This window comes from Trachypithecus francoisi, unplaced genomic scaffold (assembly GCF_009764315.1).
Source record: "Trachypithecus francoisi isolate TF-2019V2 unplaced genomic scaffold, Tfra_2.0 Lachesis_group5, whole genome shotgun sequence".
Taxonomy (NCBI): Eukaryota; Metazoa; Chordata; class Mammalia; order Primates; family Cercopithecidae; genus Trachypithecus; species Trachypithecus francoisi.
Window position 1 is genome coordinate 132,737,812 of NW_022681470.1, and position 27,265 is coordinate 132,765,076.

General features: G+C 54.9%; 1 protein-coding gene across 8 annotated transcripts; it reads right to left on the reverse strand.

Annotated features, from left to right (window-relative positions):
• On the reverse strand, positions 1-26,636 carry SLC27A1 (solute carrier family 27 member 1). Of its 8 annotated transcripts, none has more exons than XM_033200022.1 (13): positions 26,395-26,636; positions 24,718-24,885; positions 15,950-16,262; positions 15,572-15,733; positions 15,367-15,436; positions 13,945-14,036; positions 13,762-13,871; positions 6,593-6,802; positions 4,334-4,460; positions 4,107-4,244; positions 3,862-4,026; positions 3,320-3,466; positions 1-1,704 (listed from the first exon to the last, which is right to left on the reverse strand). In XM_033200022.1, the coding sequence occupies exons 2-13, from the start codon at positions 24,814-24,816 to the stop codon at positions 1,547-1,549; spliced, it is 1,791 nt and encodes a 596-aa protein (XP_033055913.1). In that variant the 5' UTR covers positions 24,817-24,885; positions 26,395-26,636; the 3' UTR covers positions 1-1,546. The 8 variants fall into 8 exon arrangements, with proteins under 8 accessions (XP_033055913.1, XP_033055908.1, XP_033055911.1 ...); XM_033200017.1 differs by having other exon boundaries at positions 15,950-16,344; XM_033200020.1 differs by lacking the exon at positions 26,395-26,636 and adding an exon at positions 25,714-25,873 and having other exon boundaries at positions 15,950-16,344.
• Between the last annotated feature and the right edge of the window lie 629 nt (positions 26,637-27,265).

Consider the following 27,265-nt stretch of genomic DNA (forward strand, 5'->3'; position numbering starts at 1 on the left):
CACCAGATGGTCTTCAGGTTTATTTCTTAAATCAATTAGGAAATAAAACCACAGTGCCCAGGGAAGTTCGCATGAGACGCCATGGTGTCTCTTGCCATGGCCCCACCACTCCAGGGGCCGGGGGTGCTGCTGGAGGGAGGACAGATGGACAGGCGACCTGGGTGGCCGGCCCCAGAAAGGCTGGCATGGGTGTCCGAGATGAGTCACTAGCGAGGCCAGTAGGGCTGTCTGGGCCGTCCTGGTGGGATTGTCTGGGACATCGCCACCAACACAGTGTCAGAGCCATCAGTGGGGACATTGGAGGGGCCACCATGAGCTGGGAGATATTTTAACAGGCTAGAACCCCTGAGGCTTGAGAGGCCAATCCTTGGCAGGAGACCTCCCCTGACCCCTCTGCTGCCTCTCCTGTGGGATCCTCCGGTAGCCACAGCACATGAGGACACCCAGGAGGCGTCCTCCTAGGACAGGAAGCAGCCGGCTGAGCAGCCACCTAGTGCAGGGTTCGGGGACCTCCAGCAAGAGCTCCATGGAGATGGCTAAATGGGGACATCAAGGCAGGGGCTGACAGTGGCGACATCCAAGCGGTCACAGTCAATTCCGGAAGCTTTCAGGGCATCAGGAGGGGAAGGTGGGGCTGGGGAAATGCGACAGGAACAGGGAAGTGCAAAAGGCAATTGGCCTAGCCTGGGAGATGTTTCCAGTTGGCCTGGGGGACCCCCAGTTCCTCCATTCAGCAGGGAGGGTGGAGGGCCTGCTTGGAAGTCACATGGAGCTGCAGCATCTGGAACCCAACAGCCGCAGGAGGCCTGGGCTCTGTAAGGCACAGCCGAGAGAGAGGTGGGGAGGCCCCAGTCTGAGTCCAGGGCCCAGGGGAGATGATTCATGCAGCCCCCGAGAGCAGCTGGGCCCTGCACAAGACACAGCTCCCAGGACATGCGTGTTCCACTCTCAGCAGAAGAGAGGAAAAAGGAAAGGCTGGGCCCGGTGGCTCACGCCTGTAATCCCAGCACTCTGGGAGGCCGAAGCCAGCGGATCACCTGAGGTCAGGAGTTCAAGACCAGCCTGACCAACATGGTGAAACCCCGTCTCTACTAAAAATATAAAAATTAGCTGGACGTGGTGGTGGGTGCCTGTAATCCCAGCTACTCAGGAGGCTGAGGTGGGCGGATCACTTGAACCCAGGAGGCAGAGGTTGCAGTGAGCCGAGATCCCACCACTGCCCTCTAACCCGGGCAACAGAGCAAGACTCTGTCTCAAAAAAAAAAAGGGAGGGGGGGAGAAAAAGAGGGAAGACTTAAGGCCAGATAGGGACAGGGATGGAAGGAGACAGAGGCCGAAAAGCAGGGAGGGAGACAGACAGGGTCACCAAGGCAGCAGAAAGGCATGGGTTCCTCTGAGGCTCCAGTTTCTCAGTCAAGGATGGGCCCTGCCAGGTACAGCTTGGCCAGGTGGGTGTGTAGGAGGTGACCACCCCTAGGCAGGGCTGTCTGGCTCAAGCCGGCCTTTCCCACCAGGCCCGAAGTTTCTGGCCAGTAGGGAAACAGCTTCAGAGGGAGAAGGCGCCCGAGCAGATGCGAGTGTAGACCACCTCGTTTAAGGGCAGGTAGTGGCCCTGCTTCAGGTCCAGGAAGAAGAGCTGGTCCGAGGTCTGGCGCGGGTCAAAGCCCTCTCGCTGCAGCCTCGTCTTCTGGATCTTGAAGGTGCCTATAGTGGGGATAGGGGCAGATAAGGACTGAGCAGGTGGCTTCTGGGAGGCCTCAACTCCTCTCCTGAACCTCTGGGCCTCCCCACAGGCTGTCCCCTGGGCAGGAATGTTCTTCCCCATTTTGCCTGCCTGATTCCCCCTTGTCTGTCAGATCCTGGTTTCATGCCCCCTCCTCCAGGGGGGACTCCCTGACCACTCCTCACCAGAGCAAGAAACTGTGCACCCTGCCTGGTCATGTGTCCATTTGCCACATGACAGGCAGGGCTGTGTCTATTACACAACGGATCAGAGTTTAGCAACTTACATCCTGTGGGCCAAATTTGGCCCTCCATCTGTTTTTGTAAATAAAGTTTTATTGGGGCTGGGCATAATAATGGCTCATGCCTATAATTTCAATGCTTTGGGAGGCCAAGGCAAGAGGGTCACTTGCGCCCAGGAGTTTGAGACCAGCCTGGGCAACATAGACCCTGTCTCTACAGAAACAATTTTTCTTTCTTCTTTTTTTTTTTTTTGAGACGTAGCCTTGCTCTGTCACCTAGGCTTGAGTGCAATGGCATAATCTTGGCCTACTGCAACCTCCACCTCCCAGGTTCAAGCAATTCTCCTGCCTCAGCCTCCCAAGTAGCTGGGATTACAGGAGCATGCCACCATGCCTGCCTAATTTTTGTAATTTTAATAGAGACAGGGTTTCACTGGTGTTGGCCAGGCTGGTCTCGAACTCCTGACCTCAAGTGATCCTCCTGCCTCAGTCTCTCAAAGTGTTGGGATTACAGGCGTGAGCCATCGCACCTGGCCAACAATTTTTTTTTTTTTTTTTTTTTTGTAATAGCCAGTGTCATGGCATGTGCCTGTAGTTCCAGCTACTTGGGAGGCTGAGGTGGGAGAATCACTTGAACCCGGGAGTCTGAAGTGAGGTTGCAGTGAGCCGAGATCGTGCCACTATACTCCAGCCTGGGTGATAGAGAGAGACTCCATCTCAAAAAAAAAAAGGAAGATACACTGACTATTTCAGAATGCTTAGTGGCAGTGGAAGTGAGGAATGGAAATAAGTAACTACTAAAATAAAACAGCAGAAAGGACCTGCGTGAGCCCACAGTGCTAGCTGGCCGTGAACCCCTGTGTCAGTCCCAGGACTGTGTCCTGCACTAGCGTGAATAAGTAAATGGTTTGGATACGATTTGTCTGTCCACACCAAAAATCATGTGGAAATTATTTATTATTATTATTTTTTCTTTGAGACAGTGTCTTACTCTGTCACCCAGGCTGGAGTGCAGTGGCGCCATCTCGGCTCACTGCAAGCTCTGCCTCCCGGTTCAAGCAACTCTCCTGCCTCAGTTTCTCAAGTAGCTGGGATTACAGACACGAACCACCACACCCAGCTAATTTTTTTGTATTTTTAGTAGAGAGACGGTTTCACCACGTTGGCCAGGCTGGTCTCGAACTCCTGACCTCAGGTGAGCCACCCGCCTCTGCCTCCCAAAGTGCTGGGATTACAAGCGTGAGCCACCGCACCCAGCCAGATATTCTTTTAGAGCAACACGAGATGGACCAAGACACGAATCAACAGACATGCTGATGGATGAAGAGAGAGGTTGGGGTGGGGGAGACTCGCACCTGTGGTGTCCACCTGGGGCAGGAGGCGCAGGAAGATGGGCCGGGCATAGGGTGCCAGCACCTTCTGCAGTTCCTGGTACATCGCGTTGGGGTCCAGCAGGCTGTGGGGGTCTGCGATGGCTGCCATCCCTGCCTTACCCTCCACTCCTGAAGGCAGAGGTTCAGCTGAGGACACCGCACCCCTCATCCTCCCCACCAACAGGACCAAATACACTGTCAAGCACTAGCCCGTGGTCTCTAATTTCCAGTCTCTCCCCACCTGGGCTGACATTTATGGAAGCAGCACACATTTTATGGAGCTCCTGCTTGGCTTGTTGAAGCCCTGAGACAGGTGGGCTTTCATGATCCCATTTTCTGGATGACAAAACTGAGACTCAGCATCCCCCAGGTGAACTGGCTCCAGATCCAGTGCTTCCTCCTGGGCTGCCATGAGCAGTTGTCCAGGTTGTGCACTGCCCAAGGGCACCTGTACCTCCAAGCCCCTTTTGGCTGAGCTCCCTTGGAACCATGCCTCAGGACCACCCCCTGCAACCCCAGCTTGCCTGGAACAGCCACCCCATAGACGGCCACGTCTGTCTGGCCCAGCAGGCGGCTCAGCACGCCCTCCACCTCGGTGGTGGAGACATTTTCCCCTCGCCAGCGGAAGGTATCCCCACTACGGTCCCGGAAGTACATGTAGCCCAGCTCATCCATCACTAGCACGTCACCTGGCAGAGGGGAAAGGGGGCAGATGGGTGGCGGATCCCCATCTGCACAGCCAGTCACCCAGGCCTAGCAGGCTGCGCACCTGAGAGGTAGGCGCTGTCGCCCTTGCTGAAGACGCTGTGGGCGATCTTCTTGCTGGTGGCGCTCTCGCTGACATAACCGTCAAAGCGGCGCAGCGGGTCCTGTTGGTTGATCTGGCCCACGAGGAGGCCAGGCTCCCCTAGGGAGGAGGCCACGCTCAGGCTGTGCTAGGCAGGCAGCACGTGGGGACCCAAGCTCCTGGGGGGACCACGCGGGGGCCCTGCTCACCGGCCTGGCAGGGGATGCAGAGGCCCTGGGCATCCCGCAGCAGCTCCATCGTATCCTCATTGACCTTCACCAGCCGGATGGGGTACACGTGGGGCAGGATGCGGCTGTTGAAACCACAGGAGCCAACCTGGGATGGGGTGAACCGAGTTGGAAGGAGCCAGGGATATGCGGGGTCCTTCTCACTAACACTTTGCCTGCCTTGCCCCGGGGCTTGGAACTAGCACCTCCAGTGTCACTTTAAGCTCTGTGACCTCGGCTGATCTGCAAAAGCAGGGTAGTAAGTGCCGCCTCCAACTCAGGGCCCCTCCTCCCACTTTCCCAGCCTGCATTCAGTCAAGAGAAGACCTGCCGCTGGCACCCACTTCCTAGGCCACAAAACCGTCCATGCTGGCAGGAAGTGGATGCCTCAGTGTGGGCCCTACAGCTACGTGAGATACTGCAGAGCTCCCCCTGCTGCCTGCCACCCTGCTTGGCATGGTTCTATGAACGCAAATGCTCATCCAACATGTTTGAGCCACTACACCCTATCTGGTGTGTTTCTTTCTGCCTTTCCCCTTTCCCACTTTTTTTTTTTTTTTGACAGAGTCTCACTCTGTTGCCTAGGCTGGAATGCAGTAGTGCAAATTCGCTCACTGTAACCTCTGCCTTCCAGGTTCAAGTGGTTCTCATGCCTCAGCCTCCTGAGTCTGGGATTATGGGCGCATGCCACTGAGCCCAGCTAATTTTTTTTTTTTTTGAGACGGAGTCTTGCTCTGTCACCCAGGCTGGAGTGCGGTGGCCGGATCTCAGCTCACTGCAAGCTCCGCCTCCCGGGTTCATGCCATTCTCCTGCCTCAGCCTCCCGAGTAGCTGGGACTACAGGCGCCCGCCACCTCGCCTGGCTAGTTTTTTGTATTTTTAGTAGAGACGGGGTTTCACCATGTTAGCCAGGATGGTCTCGATCTCCTGACCTCGTGATCCCCCCGTCTCGGCCTCCCAAAGTGCTGCGATTACAGGCTTGAGCCACTGCGCCCGGCCATTTTTTTTTTTTTTTTTTTTTTGTATTTTTAGTAGAGACGGGGTTTTGGCATGTTGGCCAGACTGGTCTCAAACTCGTGACCTCAAGTGATCCGCCTGCCTCGGCCTCCCAAGGTGCTGGGATTACAGACGTAAGCCACCGTGCCTGGCCTGGTGTGTTTCCTATGCAGGAATCTGAGCTACATGAGCAAAAGTGTCATGTAGCTGGCCATCCAACACCAAGCACAGTGAGGAAGGAGCATTGTTCTTGGCATTGGGGACCCAGCCCCCATGGCACTTGCTGCTTTCTTTTTTATTTTTTTCCTTTTTAGAGACATGGAGTCTCACTCTGTTGCCCAGGCTGGAGTCCAGTGGTGCAGTCATAGCTCACTGCAGCCTCAATCTCGTGAGCTCAAGTGATCCTCCCGCCTCAGCCTCCCTAGTAGCAGTGACTACAGGCACCCACCACCATGCCTGGCTAATTTTTTATTTTTTGTAGAGAAGGGAATCTCACTACATTGCCTATGCTGGTCTCAAACTCCTGGCCTCAAGTGATCCTCCTGCCTCAGCCTCCCAAAGTGTTAGGATTACAGGTGTGAGCCACCATGCCTGGCCAATATTTGCTTTACGATCATTATTATGGTCTGCTCTTGGCCTTGGATGGGAGGCGCTTGGGAAAGGAGAGGGAGATTCATGCAAGCGCAGAATGGAGATGATTAATAGAGTAAGTCGTTGCTAATTATGAAGGTATCTGTTTGCTGCTAGTTGGGAGGCTGAGGCAGGAAGATCGCTCGAGCTCAGGAACTGAAGGCTACAGTGAGCTATGATCACAGGGCTGCACTCCAGCCTGGGCGACAGAACGAGACTCTGTCTCAAACAAAGACAACAACAACAAAAATAACAGCAAGGTACCCAGAGCCCTATTCTCCTAACTAATCTCCACACGCAGAAACTGAGGCTCAGAAAGGCTGAGGCACTTGCCAGGGCGCACAGCCATACCTATCCTCCAACTCTCCTGACTCAAGGATCACAGTCACATGACTATCTGTGCAGGCTGGAGGATTCTTCCTGCATGCCGTGCATTGATCCTCTGGTGGTGCACTGGCACTCCCAGGAACTCTCCTTACGTCCGTCCTGCGCCCGCCTTGGCGGAACCTTCCGCGCTAGTCTAGGCTGCTTTATGGATCCCAGGGGCCCCAGGAAGAGAAGGCAGTGGCCGTCCCTGAACTCCGAGACCTGCCCCGGGGCCCTGCCGGTGCGCACCTTGCCGTCCATGTTGGCAATGCTGCAGTTGCACTCAGTGGCGCCGTAGAACTCCCCGATCTGGCGCACGCCGAAGCGCTGCGTGAACTCCTCCCAGATGGCTGGACGCAGCCCGTTCCCCACTGCCAGGCGCACGCGGTGTCGCCTCTCCGTCTCGCGCACCGGCTGCTTCAGCAGGTAGCGGCAGATCTCACCGATGTACTGAACCACCTGGGGGGCGGGGTGAGGAAGTGGGTGATGGGACCGGCAGGCGGTGGGGAGCCCAGATCAGAGGAGAGACCCCGAGACCGGCCCACCCAGGGAGCTAATCCTGTGAGCGAAACAGCTTAAGGATGATGATAGCTGCAGAATCGTCCACACTCCATTAGGGTTCACATTGACTCCTAGGGCTCCTTCAGTCTCTTGCAAAGGACCTAGGATGCAGGTGGGTTTTTTTTGTTTTTTTTTAAGTTGGGGTCTCCCTGTGCCGTCCAGGCTGCTGGAGTGCAGTAGCGTGATCAGGGCCCACTGCAGCCTCGAACTCCTGGGTTCAAGTGATCCTCCAGCCTTAGCCTCCCGAGTAGCTGGGACTACAGATTTTTTTGTAGAGATGGGGGATCTCACTCTGTTGCCCGGGCTGGTCTTGAACTCCTGGCCTCAAGCAATCCTCCTGCCTCAGCCTCCCAAAGTGTGAGATTCCAGGTGTGAGCCACGTGTGCCTGGCCGGAGGCAACTTCTATCCAAGCAGATGCAGTCAGTGTCTTCTTCCCCCTCTCCCTACCCGCACCCCTTCATGGCCCCTCGATTCTGCCAGACAGCTTCCTGGAGATAACACATCCCTGTCTTAGCCTCAGCAGGCACACAGGGCAGGACTAGCAGGAGAGTTGACAGCCCGCAGGGCAATCCTCGGCCTGGAGCCTACACTGTTACCTAGAGCCCCCTGGCTGAGCCTGGGCTGGCCAGAGCGTCACCCCTGGGCAGACCACTCCCAGGTGCACGCACTATGCTGCTCTGCATCTAGACAAGAGCCTCAGGTGCCCACGGAGCCACCTGCTCATGGGCTCCCCCTGCAGGACATCTTCCCTCCCTGCCACACATTCTCCAGCCCTGCAAGGGCTTCCTGGGGTCATCCGCCAGATGCTCCACGGTGCCTTTGAGTTCTCTTCTCCAGGTGGGCTTAGGAATGACTGTCCCCGCGCCCCCCCCCAACTTTACAGATGGAGAAACCGAGGCTCACAGATGGCAGGGAACTGGAATGAGATCACAGAGCTGGGAAGTGGCAGAATCTGATTTGAAGCCAGGCATCCTGGCCCTAGAGTCGGAATAAAACAGTTGCATGCCAGGGATTACCCACTACATGGATCGTAACAGCTGCAAATGTGCTCTGGGCTTCCCGCTCACTCACAGGATGAAACCCACATTTCTTCCTGTGGCCAAGTGGATCTGGCCCTGCCGCCCCTGCTGCCTCCTCTCCCTCCATCTCTGCTGAACACTCTGCCTCTTCAGGGACTTTGCACACACTAGCCTTTTGCCTGAAGCAGTCTTCCCCCAGATGCATTTGCCTGAACTCTTCAGTCTCAGCTCAAACGTCACTGAGGCATCCCCTGTGCCCCCAGCTGAGCCCCTGAGAGGGTACTGACTAAATAGCTGATGATTAAACCAATATGATCAGCAGACACCACCGCCATGCTCTGAGCTGGGCTTGGAGATGAAGGTACTGAGGCCCAGAGAGGAAACACAGTGGCACCCGAGATCACTGGCTGCTGACCAACAGTGGGGACCTAAGAAGGAGGGTCCTCTCCCTCCATTCTCAGACTTGGGCCACTGCCTTAGGTGTGGTGCAGTCCACACCATCTCCAGGAGAGAACCTGGCCAATCAGCCCAGCCCCTCCTCAGCTAATATGACTGGTTTAAGAATGGGCATATGGCTGGGCACGGTGGCTCACGCCTGTAAACCCAGCAGTTTGGGAGGCCAAGGTAGGCAGATCACTTCAGGTCAGAAGTTTGAGACCAGCCTGGCCAATGTAGTGACACCTCATCTCTACAAAAATACAAGAAAATTTAGCCAGGCTTGGTGGCATGTGCCTGTAATCCCAGCTACTCGGGAGGCTGAGGCAGGAGAATCTCTTGAACCCAAGAGGCAGAGGTCGCAGTAAGCCAAGATTGCTCCGTTGCACTCCAGCCTGGGGACAAGAGCAAGACTCCGCCTCAGGAAAAAAAAAAAAAAAAGCAAGGATTTTTATAGACAAGCTAGCAAGTAGGCTGTATCTGATCTAAATAGACAGCGAAAAACCGGTGAGGACCAGGTGTGCCATCCACATAGGGTACAAGTCTCTGGTAGCCCCCAACCCAATCTCTTATTATGCACGTGGGTAGCTACTCCACGTTGCCTATTTCTTTTCTATTGGGAAAAAAAAAAAAAAAAGAGTTCTTGGTAGAACTTCCCTTCTAACAAAAAGCAGCCCAAGAAATCACTTATTTTCTAACCAAAAGCAGCCTGGAAGATCGGGCTGCAAACAGAGATAAGGAAGCTGGAAGCTTGCACAGGGGGGATGCCAGTAGCTGCACCGACAAAAAGGGCTACCCGGGGCTGGGCAGGGTGGCTCACGCCCATAATCCCAGCACTTTGGGAGGCCAAGGCGGGTGGATCATCTGAGGTCACGAGTTCGAGACCAGCCTGGCCAACATAGTGAAACCCCATCTCTACTAAAAATACAAAATTAGCCGGGAGTGGTGGCACATGCCTGAATCTCAGCTATTCAGGAGCCTGAGGCAGGAGAATCACTTGAACCTGGGAGGTGGAGGTTGTAGTGAGCCAAGATCACGCCACTGCACTCTGGTCTGGGCAACAGAGTGAAACTCCGTCTCAAAAAAGAAAAAAAAAAAAAAAGGAAAGGGCTACCCGGGGCTGGGGCTGGGCAGGCAGCCTCCACCATGGGGGCTCCACCTTCCCTTTCTTGTTAGCACATGTACAGTAAGAAAGAAATAAGCAACAAAAGCTGGGTGCTGTGGCTCATGGCTGTAATCCCAGCAGTTTGGGAGGCAGGGGCAGGCAGATCACCTGAGGTCAGGAGTTCAAGACCAGCCTGGCCAACATGGCAAAACCCTGTCTCTACTAAAAATACAAAAAATTAGCCAGGCTTGGTGGTGGACCCCTGTAATCCTAGCTACTCGGGAGAGTGAGGCAGGGGAATCACTTGAACCCAGGAGGAGAAGGAGGTTGCAGCGAACCGAGATCACATCACTCCATTCCAGCCTGGGAGATGCAGCAAAACTGTCTCAAAAAAAAAAAAAAAAAGTCAGTAAGCTTCTAGATTATAACCTGCTGCCCCCATGAGAATGGCTACACTGCAACTGCATTTACAGATAACACAGCAGCAAGCAGTTTCCCTATGCTGCAATCAAGAGATGTAATTTCTGAATCCAAATAAATGCATGCTCTTGTTTTCTCCTTGTGTCCTTGTCAAACATCATGTTTAGAGATTCTGTCCTCTGGTTTGGTTTGGTTTTTTGGTTTGAGATGGAGTTTCACTCTGTTGCCCAGGCTGGAGTGCAGTGGCATGATCTTGGCTCACTGCAACCTCCACTTCCTGGGTTCACAGGATTCTCCTGCCTCAGCCTCCCAAACAGCTGGGACTACAGGCGCCTGCCACCACGCCTGGCTAACTTCCCATCCTATATTTCTTAAAGAGCCTCTCAATGTTCACTGTGTGCCTTATTTGACACAGAAATTCCACTTCTAGGAAACTGACAGAATGAGCTTCCAAGGGCCCGGAGATAGTAAGTAGTAACCAATGCAAGATGGTATGTCAAGGACAAAGAGAGACCATCAGACGTGACGGGCTTCCCAGTGGGAGGACACCGCACCACCCATAAGGAACCTTTGCCAAAAAACGTTGAGTTTGAAGCCGATAAAATATATAGACCCATGATTCTCAAGCGGGGACCATTCTGTCCCCCAGGGACCCTTAGCAATGTCTAGACACATTTTTTTTTAATTGTCACGACTTGGGGGAAAGGGACTGCCACTGGCATCCGGTGCGTGGAGGCCAGGTATGTTGCTAAATATATGCTACAATGCACAAGACACCTCCCACCCCAGGGAATGATCCAGCCCCAAATGTTAAGAGTCAAACCTGGTCTGGACACTATCTCAATTTCTGTAATAAACTCCAAGAGGGAAGAGAGACAGACAGAAAGAGAAAAGGCACCTACATATGAAATGTTTCTTTTTTTCTTTCTTTTTTTTTTTTTTTTTTTGAGATAGGGGCTTGTTCTGTTGCCCAGGCTGGGGTACACTGGCACAATCACGGCTCATAGCAGCCTTGACCTCCTGGGCTCAAGCAATCCTCCCACCTCAGCCTCCCAAGCAGCTGGGACTACAGGCACAACCCACCACAACCAGCGAGATTTTCAATTTTTTTGTAGAGATGAGGGACTCGCTATGTTGCCCAGGCTGGTCTCCAACTCTTGGGCTCAAGTGATCCTCCCACCTTGGCTTCCCAAAGTGCTGGGATTACAGGCATGAGCCATTGTGCTTAGCCAAGAATTCTTACAAGACACATCAACCAGTCATAATGCTGGTTGTGTATTTAATTATGGAAATAAGAAAAAACACATTTTTGACATTGTGAAGCAGGATTGAGCCACTGCCCAGATTCCTGATGACACTGATAAATCACTGTCACTTAAAAACAATCCTTACCAGACACAAAAGGCTACAGTGTCTGACTCCACTGATCTGAAATGTCCAGAACAGGCAAATCATAGAGGCGGGAAGCAGATTAGTGGTTGCCAGGGGCTGGGGGTGGAGGAATGGGGAGTAACTGGGGATGGGATTTCCTTTGGGGAGCATGAGAATGTTCTGGATCTAGGTAGACATGGTGATTGTACATTGTAAATGCCACCAAATTACTGACCTTTTTTTTTTTTTTAAAGATGGAATCTCACTCTGCCACCCAGGCTGGAGTGCAGTGGCATGATCTCAGCTCACTGCAGCCTCGGCTTCCCAGGTTCAAGCGATTCTCCTGCCTCAGCCTCCCAAGTAGCTGGGATTACAGGCACCAACCACCACGCCAGGCTACATTTCTGTACTTTTAGTAGAGATGGGGTTTCACCATGTTGGACAGGCTGGTCTCAAACTCTTGACCTCAAGTGATCTGCCCACCTCAGCCTCCCAAAGTGCAGGGATTACAGGCGTGAGCCACTGTGCCTGGCCAAATTATTCACTTTAGTATGGCTAATTTATATGAATTTCACTTTAATTTGAAAAAACACATACTCATCTTTCAAAGGTTATACCGAAACAGCTACACAGGAAACATGATGCTGTCTGAGGGATGCTTTATGCCATTGCCGAGGGGAGGATGTGGGGGGGGAGGGGCAGGACAGGGTATCTGATGGCCCCTGGGTCCAGCTGAGGGGTGCACCAGAACTCTGTATACTTTTCTGTCCACTTTTATGTGTATTTGCTACTCTCTATAATTTTTTTTTAAAGATACTTTTGGGCTGGGTCCAATGGCTCACACCTATAATCCCAGCACTTTGGGAGGCTGAGGTGGGTGGATTGCTTGAACCCAGGAGTTTGAGAGCAGCCTGGGCAACATGGCAAAATCCCTTCTCTACAAAAAAAATTCAAAAATGAGCCAGGCGTGGGGGTGTGCACCTGTAGTCCCAGCTACTTGGGAGGCCGATGCTGGAGGATCACTTGAGCCCAGGAGGTCAAAGCTGCAGTGCGCCATGATGGTGCCACTGCACTCCAGCCTGGGTGACAGAGTGAGATCCTGTCTCAAAAAAAATATAATAAACAAAATAAAAATATACTTTTGCATTTCAACATGCAGATTAGTAATTTTCCCAAGACTAACCCCGCCTGCCCGCCAACCAGAACCGAAACTCCTTAAAAGCAGAGCCAACCACAGCTGTGGACCTTGTGGTGTACCCCAGGATGCTCAGCCCGGAGCCCCCAACCCCTGCTCAACTGTGTGACCTGGACAAGTGGTTGAACCTCTCTGGGTCCCATCTGCCCAAGCTGCATCTGCCAACTTGCCACAGTCCCTGGACAACCTCACACCCAATCCTTCCCGGCCAGCCTTGCTATTCCCTCGGGGCTCCATACCTGTTTCCTGTACCTCCCACCTGTATTTCCTGTATCCTGCCCCCAGTTACAGCATTGAAACCCTCAGCCTGGTTTCCTCTCACCATGGAGGGGAAAGGAGAATTCCCGCTTTTAACCTCTGCCTGCTCTCCTCTCCGGGACAGCAGATGCCTCCACCTCCGACTCATGCATTCCTCACCTGGAAGCCCCAGCCTCATCGCCCTTCTCGTCCCAGGGTCTCAATTCTCTTTTTTTTTTTTTTTTTTTTTTTGAGACGGAGTCCCGCTCTGTAGCCCAGGCTGGAGTGCAGTGGCGCGATCTCGGCTCACTGCAAGCTCCGCCTCCCGGGTTCCCGCCATTCTCCTGCCTCAGCCTCCCGAGTAGCTGGGACTACAGGCACCCGCCATCTCGCCCGGCTAGTTTTTTGTATTTTTTAGTAGAGGCGGGGTTTCACCGTGTTAGCCAGGATGGTCTCGATCTCCTGACCTCGTGATCCACCCGTCTCGGCCTCCCAAAGTGCTGGGATTACAGGCTTGAGCCACCGCGCCCGGCGGGTCTCAATTCTCTACAGTCAGTAGCAGGGAAGACCCACAGGGCACAAGGCATGGGAAAGGCATTGCCTTAAGGAGCTCAGGCACCCTGGGCCCAATCCCAGCCGCATTACAAGCCTCAGTTTCCCCAGCTGCAAAATGGGTCCACCCTTCAAGCAGTTATAGGATTGCATTGAGTTTACACATGGAGGGTTTAGCCCTGGTCTGGACACAGAGCAGGCACTCAGGAAACACTGCTTGCCCTCTCTGTCCCCATCCTGGACAGTCATTCCCTAGAACCCGCTCCCCACCCCACCCCACCCCCAGAGACGGGGGAGCAGGTTGCGCCAGCAGGTGGGCAGGAGAGCGCACAGAAGGGAGTTAAGGGAATAGAGCCTGGTCGGGGGCGGGGCCTGGCTGGGAGAGGGCGGGGCCTGACGAGGAGGAGGTGGGGCTTTGCTGGGAGGGGAGGGGCCTCACCAGAAGGTGGTGGGGCCTGATTGGGAGGAGGTGAGGCCTGGCTGGGAGGGGCGGGGTCTAGACAGAACAGGGCAGGGCCTGACCGTGCAGTTATACTTGATGCAGTCGTCCCAGAAGCGGCTGGCCGAGAATTTCTTGCGGAGGACGACTGTCAGCCCATAGATGAGACACTGCCCCACGCCGATGATGTTTCCTGCAGAGGGTGGCCTCGGTAAGGGGTCCCCCGCCCCCACCCACCGTTCCCTACCCAGGCCGCCCCGTAGTACCTGCAGAGTGGTACAGGGGCAGGCAGTCATAGAGCACGTCAGCCGCCTGCATGCGGTAGGCGTGGTGGCCGAAGGCTGCCATGCGGTAGTACCTGCAGGGGGAGGGGGAGCCGGGAGGGCAGAGGCTGGGACCTAAATCCCCCAGGGTACAGGCATGGGGAAGCATGCTGGGTGTGGACTCAGGCAAAGCCAGCCCAGTTCGCATGGGTTCACAGGCTGGCAGGAAGGAAACACGCAACGAACACGTGTTGGTTGTTAGGTGTCACGAGGGATATAACAGGGTCAAAAGGCATAGAGGGGCTGATGGTGACGCAACCAGGGGGGTTTGGGAATCCTGTCTGGGGAGGTAAAGTGTGATCTGAGACCCAGCAAGAAAGAGCTGTGGCGGTGAGCTATGGAAGAGTGCCCAGGCACAGCACAGCAAGGGCCCTGAGGCCGGAAGGAGTGTATGGGTCTGAAGAGTTTGGGGGGCTGAGGAGTGAGCAAGGGGTGAAGGGGAGGAAAATGACATCAGGGAAGTGGCAGAGGCCACACGATCTGAGAGAGGTTTTTTTGTTTGTTTTGTTTTTATTGTTGTTGTTGTTGTTTTTGAGAGGGAGTCTTGCTGTGTCACCCAGGTTGGAGTGCTGTGGCGTGATCTCAGCTCACTATAATCTCCGCCTCCGGGTTCAAGCGATTCTCCTGCCTCAGCCTCTTGAGTAGCTGGGATTACAGTCATGTGCCACCACACACGGCTAATTTTTGTATTTTTAGTAGAGACGGGGTTTCACCACATTGACCAGGATGGTCTCGAACTCCTGACGTCAAGTGACCCGCCTGCCCCAGCCTCCCAAAGTGCTGGGATTACAGGCGTGAGCCATCGTGCCTGGCCCGAGAGAGGGTTTTATTCTGAGGGTCACGGCAGGTGCAGGGAGGACTGGGGCAGGGGAGGTCTGATTTAGGATTTTCAGCCCTCCTGTAGCTGCTGACAGGAGCCGGGCTATCGTGGGTGGAGGAGAGTGGGGGGAGCAGGGGGAGCAGGAGGAGCCCGAGGAGGGGCTGGCACAGGTCCAGGTAGGGGGCATGGAAAATAGACAGATGGAGGGGATGAGTTTTTCTGATGGGATGGATGTGGTGAACAGGTGGGGGGATAAGAGAGGCCCCAGAGTAGTGGGCACAGGGCAACCGGGTCCCAAGATGGGTGTGAAAATGGGTGTGATGCCTTTGTCCAGCCCCAAGCAGTTACCAGGGTTGCAATGAGTTTACACATGGAGGGCTTGGCCCTGGTCTGGACACAGAGCAAGTGCTCAGGAAACACTGGCTGCCCTCTCTATCCCCAGGGTAAGGTGGAGATGCCCACAGGAGCTGAGCGGCAGGTCGGGCTGGCAAGATAGCCTGGGTCACTCTCAGCAGCTGAGGGCATTATGCCTGTGGGCCCCTCACCTGCTGTGCACGACAATGGCAGCCTTGGGCAGCCCAGTGGTCCCCGACGTGTAGATGTAGAAAAGACGATCTGTAGGAGATACAGGTGTTAGGGACCGGGCCTGAGCATTAGGGGTGGGGCCTGGAGGTTGGGGGCGGGGCCTGGGCGGGTAGGGAACCAGGAGATAGGGCAGGGGATAGGGCAAGGGTCCCACCCTTGACTCACCGTCCATGCCCTTGCTGGGGATCTGTGCCAAGGGGGCAGTAGAGGCCTCCTTCAGCAGCGGGTCCAGGAGGTGGGTGTCCGGCAAGATGCCCTCGGGCCCCAAGTCTCCAGAGCAGAACTTGATCAAACTTTTCCCCAGATGCCCGCTCACTTCGGCCACAGCTGTGGTCCCCAACATAGGGATAATGGTCACCGCCGGACAGGCCCCCTCCCGAGGCCTGGGATGCACCAACTCCCTGCCTGGGGCATACCCAGACCGTGCACCTCATGGCCACTTCCAGGGCGGCCGTCTTCCGAGGCCTGGGGCGCAGCATCCCCCCGCCCGCCCAGGGGCCAGTCCTGGGTCCCCGCCCACCTGATGCCCACGCCTGGCCTCACCCGCCGCCATTTCTCCTCCAAAGATCAGGGCCTTAGCGCCCGAGGTGCCCAGGCAGAAGGCCAGGGGCTCGCGCCGCAGGTTCACGTTGAGCAGCGCGGCCTCCATGCCTGCTTTGGCCAGGCCCAGCCACAGCCCCACAAACTCGGGCCGGCCCTCCAGGAAGACGGCCACCACGTCGCCCGGTGCGAAGCCCAGCTGGCGGAAGAGGTTGGCTACCGCATTGGAGTAGGCGTCCAGCTGCACGAAGGTCCAGCACTCGCCGGTCCCGGCATCCACCAGCGCCAGACGCTCGGGCTGTCGCTGCACCACCGCCTGAAAGATGCGCGGGATGGTGTGGCCAGCACGCTGGTGCCGCCGCAGCTCCAGGCGCACGCGGATCAGCACAGAGAGACCGCTGGGAGGGAGGACGGAGGGGACAGCGTCACTGGTGCCCTGCTCGGCCTGGACTTCGGGAGCTTCAGTCTCCCCCCTGGAGGACCCCAGGGCAGCCAGGGGCTTTGATGAGGTCTATGGTGAAACTCTTTTGGTGGCTGGGTCTCTCAGGGGACCAAGGGCAAAGGCCATTTACCAACCAGTCAGGAAGTAGGTAGATTCTCAAAGCATAATAAACCAGTCACCCTGTCCTCCCCCATACTCCAGCTGGCTTGGTGGCCCTGGGGGAGCTGGGACCTGATCCCATCCTCCTTTCTGTCCCCTGGGAAGTCTGGAGCACCTGACACCATCCCCCACTGCCCCCAGCCTGGACTCTTCATGCTCAGACCACCCCAACCAGGACCCCTGGGGTCCAGCCCCGAGCTGGGCAGCTGCTTCGCCCCCAGGTCACTGGGTGGCACCAGGGACAGATGGCTGAAGCATCTAGCATGTGCCCCCAACTGGGGAGGGAGTGCCCCTGCCCCAGGTAGGGCCAGGAGACGTGCCAGTGGATGGGGGGTGTAGGGACAAATGCCAAGCCCAGATGGAGGGTTCCAAGTTCCCCTTCCTCACTCGCTAGTAGATATAAGGGGCAGAGACCCCAGGGAACTGCAGAGCCCCCAGTGAAAGGAGTCAGGTCCCTGAATGACTGTGTGGAGGCAGGCAGGCCACCACTTGCTATTAGATGAATGAGAATAAAATGTTTTTTGTTTTGTTTTATGAGACGGAGTCTCACTCTGTCACCCAGGCTGGGGTGCAGTGGCGCAATCTTGGCTCACCCTCCGCCTCCTGGGTTTAAGCAATTCTCCTGCCTCAGCCTCCGGAGTTGCTGAGATTACAGGCACCCACCACCATACCCGGCTAATTTTTGTGTTTTTAGTAGAGATGGGGTTTCATCATATTGGTCAGGTCGGTCTCAAACTCCTGACAGGTGATCCACCAGCCCCGGCCTCCCAAAGTATTGGGATTACAGGTGTGAGCCACCATGCCCAGCCAAGAATGAATTTTAAAAACAAACAAGAAATGTTTTAGGCCAGGCGCAGTGGCTCACACCTGTAATCCTAGCACTTTGGGAGGCCGAGGTGAGTGGATCACCTGAGGTCAGGAGTTCGAGACCAGCCGGGCCAACATGGTGAAACCCTGTCTCTACTAAAAATACAAAAAATTAGCCAGGTGTGGTGGCAGGCGCCTGTAATCCCAGTTACTCGGGAGGCTGAGGCAGGAGAATTGCTTGAACTCAGGAGGTGGAGGTTGCAGTGAGCTGAGATTGCGCCACTGCACTCCAGCCTGGGCAACAAGAGCGAGACTCTGTCTCAAAAAAAAAAAAAAGAAAAAAAAAAAAAAGAAAAAAGAAAAAAAAGAAAAAAGAAAAAAAAAAAGAAAGAAAGAAAGAGGGCCAGGCACGGTGGGTCACACCTGTAATCCCAGCATTTTGGGAGGCCAAGGCAGGTGGATCACCTGAGGTCAGGAGTTTAAGACCAGCCTGGTCAACATGGTGAAACCCCGTCTCTACTAAAAACACAAAAAAAGTAGCCAGGCATGGTGGTGTGCGCCTGTAATCCCAGCTACTCAGGAGGCTGAGGCAGGAGAATGAACCCATGAGGTGGAGGCTGCAGTGAGCTGAGATTGCACCACTGCACTCCAGCCTGGGCAACCGAGCAAGATTAGGTCTCAAAAAAAAAAAAAAAAAAAAAAAGGCACTGCTCATCCCTTCAACCAATAAATAGAGCAGCCAAGATAATCATTCTCAGCTATACGTGGTAGCTCACACCTGTAATCCCAGCACTTTGGTAGGCCAAGGTGGGTGGGTCACTTGAGGCCAGGAGCTCGAGACCAGCCTGGCCAACATGGCAAAACACTATCTCTACTAAAAATACAAAACTTAGCCGGGCGTGGTGGTGGGCACTTATAGTCTTAGCTATTTGGGAGGCTGAGCCATGAGAATTGTTTGAACCCAGGAGGTGGAAGTTGCTGTGAGCCAAGATTGTACCACTGCACTCCAGCCTGGGTAACAGAGCAAGACCATGTCTCAAAAAAAAGAAAAAAAGAGATGATCATTCTCAGTGTTTATCAAGCACCTACTATCTGCCATGCCTTGTGCTAACCTTACATCCATCCTCCAAAATAGGTGCCTGAGATCCCATCTGTCAAATAACGAATGAACTGCGGGCTCAGAGTGGGGAATTAACACGTCCAAGGTCACAGAGCAATTTGAGGACAGAACCCAGAAACGAAGCCCCCTCACAGGGTCCCTCTAATCCCTGGCAGACTTACTACAAAGCATTTATCAAGTGTTGGCAATGTACCCAGTGGCAGGCCAAGTGCCCCTGAGGCACACAGCAGGTGCCCAATGCCTGCATCTTTTTTTCCTTTTTTTTTTTTTTTTTTTTTTTGAGACGGAGTCTCGCTCTGTTGCCCGGGTTGGAATGTAGTGATGCCACCTCAGCTCACTGCAACCTCTGCCTCCCAGATTCAAGTGATTCTCCTGCCTCCGCCTCCTGAGTAGCTGGCATTACAGGTGCCCGCCACCATGCCCGGCTAATATTTTGTATTTTTAGTAGTGACGGGGTTTCACCATGTTGGCCAGGCTGGTCTCGAACTCCTGACCTCAGGCGATCAGCCCACCTCGGCCTCCCAAAGTGATGGGATTACAGGCATGAGCCACCGTGCCTGGCCTGGAGCACCTATTATACACCCAATTCTGCTCTAAGGGCTTCCTGTGAGTGAATTTGACAGATACCCCAAGAACCCCATGATGGGGTACAAATGTTACACCCATGGGGAGAGGGGCGTTATTGAGGGAGTTACCACAGGAAACAGCCCCTGCCAGCAGACTACCCGTCCAGAGGCAGCACAACAACAAGAAACAGGAACTGAGGCTACAGCTGGTCACTGTTGGACTAAACACGAGGGCTAGATGTGGGAACATGAGGATTCACCCCCAGCCTCCCGGTCTCTTGGTCTCGCTCATTCTCTCTCAAGGACGCCCACACCGGCAGGCAGTGGATTCCGGTACATGGTTCCAGCCACATGCCTGGGCAGCCCTGCCTGGCAGCTGCTCAAGCCACCCCCAGCCTGGGGACAATAAGCCCACTGTCCAGCTCTGGGCCCAGGACTCCGGGGCGGAAGAAATCAACAAGGATGAATACGATCAGATTTCATGCAGGAAGTACAGGACACGTTAGGAGAGTCAGGGCAGGGTGCTGAAATAGTTTTTGAAGCCAAGGTCTAAATGTAGCACCCCCACCACTCCAGTGTGGCACAGTGGCTAAAGAGCACATGCTCTGGAGTCTTGTGCCTCCTCAGCTGTGTGTTCCTGGGCAAATGACCTCCCCTCTCTGTGCCTTGGTTCTCTCACATGTTAAATGGGATTTGTCAGCATCCCTTCATTTTTCAAGACAGAGTCTTGCTCCCTCACCCAGGCTGGAGTGCAGTGGGGCAATCATGGCTCACTGCAGCCTTGACCTCCTGGACTCAAGCAATCCTCCCACCTCAGCCTTCTGAGTAGCTGGGACCACAGGAGAGCCCCAGTCCCCCAGCTAATTTTTTGTGTGTAGAGATGGAGTCTCACCATGTTGCCCAGGCTGGTCTTGAACTCCTGACCTCAGGCAATCCTCTCATCTTGGGCTCCCAAAGTGCTGGAATTACATGCATGAGCCTCTGCACCCAGCCTCCATCACTTCTGATGTATTTTATTCACTAGCAGGGAGTCACTAGGGCCGGGCGCGGTGGTTCAGCCTATAATACCAGCACTTTGGGAGGCCAAGGCGGGTGGATCACATGAGGTTAGGAGTTTGAGACCAGCCTGGCCAACATGGTGAAACCCCCTCTCAACCAAAAATATAAAAATTATACAGGTGTGGTGACGGGCACCTGTAATCCCAGCTACTTGGGAGGCTGAGACAGGAGAATCGCTTGAACCTGGGAGCTGGAGGTTGCAGTGAGCCGAGATCGCACCACTGCACTCCAGCCTGGGTGGCAGCGTGAGACTCCGTCTCAAAACTCAAAAAAAAAAAGAAAAAAAAAAAAGGCAGGGCTAGGTGGTTCACACCTGTAATCCAAGCACTTTGGGAGGCCCAGGCAGGCGGATCACCTGAGGTTGCGAGTTTGAGACCAGCCTGGCCAACATGGAGAAACCCCGTCTCTACTAAAAATACAAAATTAGCCAGGTATGGTGGTGCATGTTTGTAATCCCAGCTACTCAGGAGGCTAAGGCAGGAGAATCACTTGAACCCGGAAGGTGAAGGTTGCAGTGAGCTGAGATCACACCATTGCACTCCAGCCTGGGTGACAGAGCGAAAATCCGTTTCCAAAAAAAAAAGAAGGGGGTCACTAGGTCCAGCCCACACTCAAAGGTCACTAGGTCCAGCCCACACTCAAAGGGAGGGGACCATGAAAGTAGGAATAGGAGGAGACAGGGATCCCCGGGGCCATCTTCAAAGCTGGCACCCACAGGCAAATATGTCAAGCCATGTCAGGAACTCAGAGTGGACCCACCTCCTCCCCTGTCCCCAGGGGAGACAGAACCAGGCATGGACACCCACAGGGCCCATGGGAGCAAAGCTGGAAAGGAGGGAGAGATGGGCCTGGGTGAACTCAAGAAGGAAGGGATGGCCTTCCACCTACCCTAACAAACATGTCCTGAGCTACTGCTGTGCGCCAATCCTGAGTGGGGCACAGGAACAAAGTGGCACCGAGACTGACACAGTCTCCTTCTGTGCCCCTATAGGGCCCACAGTCTAGAAAGAGGCCCAAGATTAAAAGGCAAGAAAACAGGCCAGATGTGGTGGTTCACAGCTGTAATCCTAGCAGTTTGGGAGGCTGAGGCAGGAGGATCTCTTGACCTCAGGAGTTCAAGACCAACCTGGGCAACATAGCGAGACCTCTCCTCTACAAAAAATAAACAAAATCTGCCGGATGTTGTGGCACGCATCTGTTGTCCCAGCTATTTGGGAGGCTGTGGTGGGAGGATCATTTGAGCCCAGGAAGTTGAGGCTACAGTGAGCTGTGATCACACCACTGCACTCCAGCCTGGGTGACAGAGTGAGACTTCATCAAAAAAACAAGAAACGTCTAATCCCAAAGCAAAGAAAGAAAAGAAAAGAAAACAACTAAAAACACTGGGTTAAATGAGTTAAATCTTTTGTTTTGTTCTGTTTTTTTGAGATGGAGTTTTGCTCTCGTTGCCCCGGCTGGAGTGCAATGGTGCTATCTTGGTTCACTGCAACCTCCGCCTCCTGGGTTCAAGTGATTCTCTTACCTAAGCCTCCCAAGCAGCTCAGAATACAGGCGTGCACCACCACACCTGGCTAATTTTTGTATTTTTAGTAGAGACGAGGTTTCACCATGTTGGCCAGGCTGGTCTCAAACTCCTCACCTCAGGTGATCCACCCACTTCGGCCTCCCAAAGTGCTGGGATTACAGGCGTGAGCCACTGCACCCAGCCGAGTTAAATTTTTATTAATGTAGCAACAAAGTGACCAGAAAATAGGGACCAACCAGAGGCCAAAATGTCATTGTAGCCCCAGGAGGGGGAGAGCTTAGGTGTCAGACAAGGCAGGTTTGAGTCTGATAAGACCTCAAAGCATGCCCATTCAATGTAAAGGTGAATTGGAAATCAAAATAAGATCTTTCCTTAACATACACACCTTAGGAGTGAAAAGGAAATTTGGTATCTCAGGCCTTGCTGTTAGGAGGAAGGGGTGAAATCTCAATCGATGACTCATAACCTCACATGAGTGTGCAACTCCAACCATACAATCTGGGTGTCTGAAAGTCCTCAAGCAGACAACATGGTTCAAAGCAGTTCACACTGGGTGTGGTAATCCCAGCACTTTAGGAGGCTGAAATTGGGCAATCGCTTGAGGCCAGGAGTTCAAGACTAACCTGGGCAACATGGCAGAACCACATCTCTACAAAAAATACAAAAATTAGCCGGGTGTGGTGGTGTGCACCTGTCATCCCAGCTACTCAGGAGGCTGAGGTAGGAGAATCGCTTAAAGCTAGTTGTTCCAGACCAGACTGGGCAATATAGTGACACCCCATCTCTATAAAAAACATTCTTTTAACTATCCAGGAGCGGTAGCAGGTGCTTGTAGTCCCAGTTAGTCAGGAGGCTGAGGCGGGAGGATTGCTTGAGCCCAGGAGATGGAGGCTGCTCCAGCTTGGGCAACAGAGGGGACACCCTGTCTCAAAAAAAAAAAAAAAAAAAAAAAGATGGGGCGAGGCATGGTGGCTCAAGCCTGTAATTCCAACACTTTAGGAGGCCAAGGCAGGTGGATTACCTGAGGTCAGGAGTTTGAGACCAGCCTGGTTAACATGATGAAACCCCATCTGTACTAAAAATACAAAAATTAGCTAGGCACGGTGGCACGTGCCTGTAGTCCCAGCTACTCAGGAGGCTGAGGCAGGAGAATCACTTGAACCTGGGAAGTGGAGGTTGCAGTGAGCCGAGATCGCACCATTGCACTCCAGCCGGGGCGACAGAGCGAGACTCTTGTCTCAAACAAACAAACAGACAAACAATAGATAAGAGGTAAGTGCAGCTGGAAGGGTGACAAAAGGGAAGAAAGCGGAGGCTGGGACATGGTCAGGGACCTCGTGTGCCATGCTCAGGAGTATGGCCTCAATTCTATTTATTTATTATTTTTTAGATGGAGTCTCACTCTGTCGCCCCCAGGTTGGGGTGCAGTGGCGGGATCTCCGCTTACTGTAAGCTCGACCTCCCAGGTTCACGCCATTGTCCTGCCTCAGCCTCCTGAGTAGCTGGGACTACAGGCACCCACCACCACACCCGGCTAATTTTTTGTATTTTTATTAGAAATGAGGTTTCACCATGTTAGCCAGGATGGTCTTGATCTCCTGACCTTGTGATCTGCCTGCCTCGGCCTCCCAAAGTGCTGGGATTACAGGTGTGAGCCACCGTGCCCGGCCAGTATGGCCTCAATTCTAAGGGCAACAAGAAGCTATGGGAGGGTGCTGAGCAGGAAAATTCAGCAAAGGTTCCCAGAGGGAGAACCGGCCCTGGCTAAAAGGGGCCCAGTATGTTCTATTTCCTCCGTTCCTGGAGAGTATGTTCTAGGCAGCTTGAGCTTGACACTGCAAGTCTTTCTGAAGACCAGGTGAACATATGGATGGGGGGAGTGGCAGGTGGGCAGGGAACAGATGGTAGGACCTTGAGTGCCCAGCTAGGGGCTGAGTCTTCCTTCTGCCAAGCATGGTTTGGCTGTGGAAGGTGTCTGAGCAGAGGGCACAGTCAGATTTCCACATCAGAACAACCAAGGGGCCGGGGATAGGGGGCCATGGCATGGAGAAGGGGTGAGTTTTAGAAAGTTCAGAACCAGTCAACTTACGGTGGGATCCTTCCCATCTCCACAGCCTCTGTGCCCTCCTTACAATGGGTTCAGTCCCTCTTGCAACTCCGTCTTACGAGGAGCTGTGAAGGTGTTGAATCCTGCCCGGCTAGCCAGGGCTCACCTGCTCCCACGTGGTGCTGTTCCTGAGATCTGCTCTGATAGGAACCCCCAGCAATGCCTGTTTCACCCCAGAAGGACCCCAATGGCTCGTTTGAGTAAGCCCCTCAGAGACACGGCAAAAACCCTCCAACGATCCTTGCACAGGACACCAGAATCTGCCCCTCTAGCATGAACCCAGTGTCCCGGTCTCCAGAATACACCCCCAGACAAGACCTGGAATACACAGCAGCCTCCCTACACACTCCGAACAACTCCCAAACCCAAAGACCCACACAGACCCCAAAATCTCAAACAGTGCCCCAGCTGGAAACGGTCCTGAGGAAATACACACCTTCAGAAACCCGGCAAGTCCTTTATAGACTTCCTAAGCAGCTCGCTCACCCCTCAGAGAAAGCCCTAGATAGACCCAAAGTGTCTTGGCAACCCCCAGAGACTATTGGGTCGTCCCTGTGAGCCCCGGTGACCTACTGGAGAGCCCCTTGAAGTCTCTCACAGTTAACAAGGCTCCAAAGAGACCCCTGCACCGCCACGGCTTTCCAGTCAGCCCCAGCTCCCTGGAACTTCCACCAGCATCCCAAGGAGCCCCAAGTTGCCCCCCCAGCCCCCTGAGATCGTCTCCTAAGCAGCCTGCAACGCTCCGAGTACCTTGGAGGCTACTCATCTCCCTCGAGAAATCCTTAAAGTGTCCCCTGTAGCGCCCTCAGAGCCCCCCAACTGGTCACCCTTCAGGCCCCGCCCCTCGGCCCAGCCCCACCCCCAACCTACAAAGCACCCTCAGCTCTCCGGACCCTCCAAGCTGTCTTCGCAACCCAGCCCCACACCGTGCGCCCCCAGAGCCCTCAGCCCCACTCCCGGCACTGGCCGATCCCGTCAACACTCACAAGAGGTCTCGCCTCGCGGTCTTGCAAACGATGCGAAGGAAGCGCCAGCCGCCGCTGCCCACGTACACGCCGAGCGCCGCTACCGCGCTCCAGGTCCATGGCAGCCCCAGCAGCCACAACAGCGCCAGCGAGACCACCGAGGCCGCGCCCGCACCCGGAGCCCGCATCCTGGGGAGACAGAGAGCGCTGAGGCCACCGGCCACTCCGGCTCCACCCCACGACCGCCCCCGCCCCTACAGTGAGCCCTGCCCCCAGGCCTCGGCTCCGCCCCGCCGCGAGCCCGGGAAGGGAGCTCCGGGTCAGACTCCGCCCCCAGACCTGGGATTGGTCAACTCCTCAGGCCAGGCATCGCCCCCTTTCCAGGCTTTAACACCCGCCCACTAACTAGGAACCAGACCCCGGCCCCAGGCCTGGGATTGGCCAGGTCCTGGCCAGGCTCCGCCTCGGACCCTGGGTCAGCTCTAGTCCATATTTTTGAGTCCATCCTTCCCTGCCAATCTTACAACAGTCCCCGCCCCCAGAGCCAGCAAGTCCACCCTGTCCTCACTGTCCGGCCTCGCCATATGCCTGCATTTAGCCTCTATCCTCGATCCCCGAATTACCCTTCACGTGCTGTCCCCTTTCCTCCTGGTCCTGCCTCTACCCCGTGGCCTTCTCGCCACTCATGGGGCCCCGCCCTTAGGTTATAATAACCTTCTAGCCCCGCCCACAGGCACAGGCCCTCTCCCCCGGTCCCGCCCCTCTCAGTCAGGCTCCATCCCCTACGCTAGATTATATGGCCCCATCCAGAAGCACACACACCCCTCGCCCCTCCCGGAACTAGACCCCTCCCATCCGTTCAAGCCCCACCCCAGTTCCGGGCCTAGCCCATGCTCCCAGGCTCAGGTTCTATCCTGGTCACTGGCCCCGCCCTCAGGCTTCGGCTCGTCGCCACCTCCTGGGTTTCACTCCGGCCCCCATAGGACCTAGGCCCCGCCCCTCTTCCCACCTGTCTACCTCGAAGCCGCTCAGCCCGCAGAGCTGAGGTGGGCCCTCTTCCAGGAGCCACGACCATAGAGAGGCAACCGGACCAGAGAGGCGACGGTCAAGGAGACATGGGGCTAGAACGGCCCGCCAGGGACAGCCGCTGTCTCCATGACAACCAGGCCTTGCCCCGCCCCTCTCCTTATAGGAAACACACGTGTCCTGCAGCCGTGGGGCACGGCTCGCAAGATAGCAGGACCCGAGCCCTAGATGGCGTGCAGACTCTCTACCCTCGGGGACCGAAAAGATCCCAGTCCACACCCAGGCCCCCGTGGGCTGAATTCTTGCCCCAGCTTGTCCTAAATCCAAGCCCCAAAACCTCTTCGGTCTTAAAAACACATTCCAGGGCCCCGGGGGAGTGCTCAACTCACACTGTGGGGGCCTCAGAAGTCTCTAATTGTAAACACCGTCGCGGTCTTAAACACGTGTGATTCAAGGACACAGCTAATTCTTAATCCATGTCCCGAAGCCTTGTCGATTAAGTCTCAACGTCATACCCCAGGATCCTGGGGAGGACAAAATCCACATGCTAGGTCCCCATCCTTCCTAGAAGCACCTACAGGCCCTTTACTTGCACCCCAGGGTCCTAGATGCTGCCTTGGGCGCCTGCCAGCGCTGGCCTGGGGGCACCCACAACCCTGTTCTCTGGCTGACCTGAAGCTGCAAGTGGTGCCTTCAGTCTCCCGGAAGCTCAGGCAGGAGGCAGGCAGGGAGTAGGAGGCTGAGGCCAGGGACCCTTTGTTTCTGCAGACTCCTGGACCCTTCTTGGGTGCACTGTGCCCACTGTGCAGGCTTCTGCTTTGGGGTCCTTTCCTTCCAGCTCCCTCTCCTCTGCCCCACTGCCAACTCCACCACTGCTTGTTTTCTGCTCTGCTTGGCCGACCTTTCCAGCGTTCTCCTTGGGAGGCGGCCCAGGCCTTCTTCCAATGTATTTGGAGGACAGGGCTGGGCAGGAGCTCACCCCCTACCCTGCCATTGGTCCCTGCTGGCAGCAGGGTGGCTGGAATGGGAGATCACGAGGAAGATCCGGAGAACAGGCCCAGAGCCAGCCACTGGCCTGCTGCTTTCTGGGCCTGGAAGAGTCAGCAATGGCCAATAACTACAGTTGCACTCTTACCTAGCCAGGGAGCACCGCTGTGATCACCCCAGTTGACAGGTAAAGAAATTGAGGGCAGGCTGGGGTGCGGTGACTCACGCCAGTAATCCCAGCATTTTGGGAGGCCGAATTGGGTGGATCACTTGAGGCCAGAAGTTCAAAACCAGCCTGACCAACGTGGCGAAACCCTGTCTCTACTAAAAATACAAAAATTAGCTGGGCGTGGTGGAGCACACCTGTAATCCCAACTACTCAGTGTTAGGCAGGAATCTAGACCCAACATGGTGGCATTACCCAGCATAGCAGGCCTTTTGTTAAAGACTCCCTTCACCCTTGTACACACCCGCAGACTTATATGCATCAGAGTTCCAGCTGGGCAACCACACTCCCCCATGACCTGCAGCTCACCTGCATTCCACAAGTTCGTAA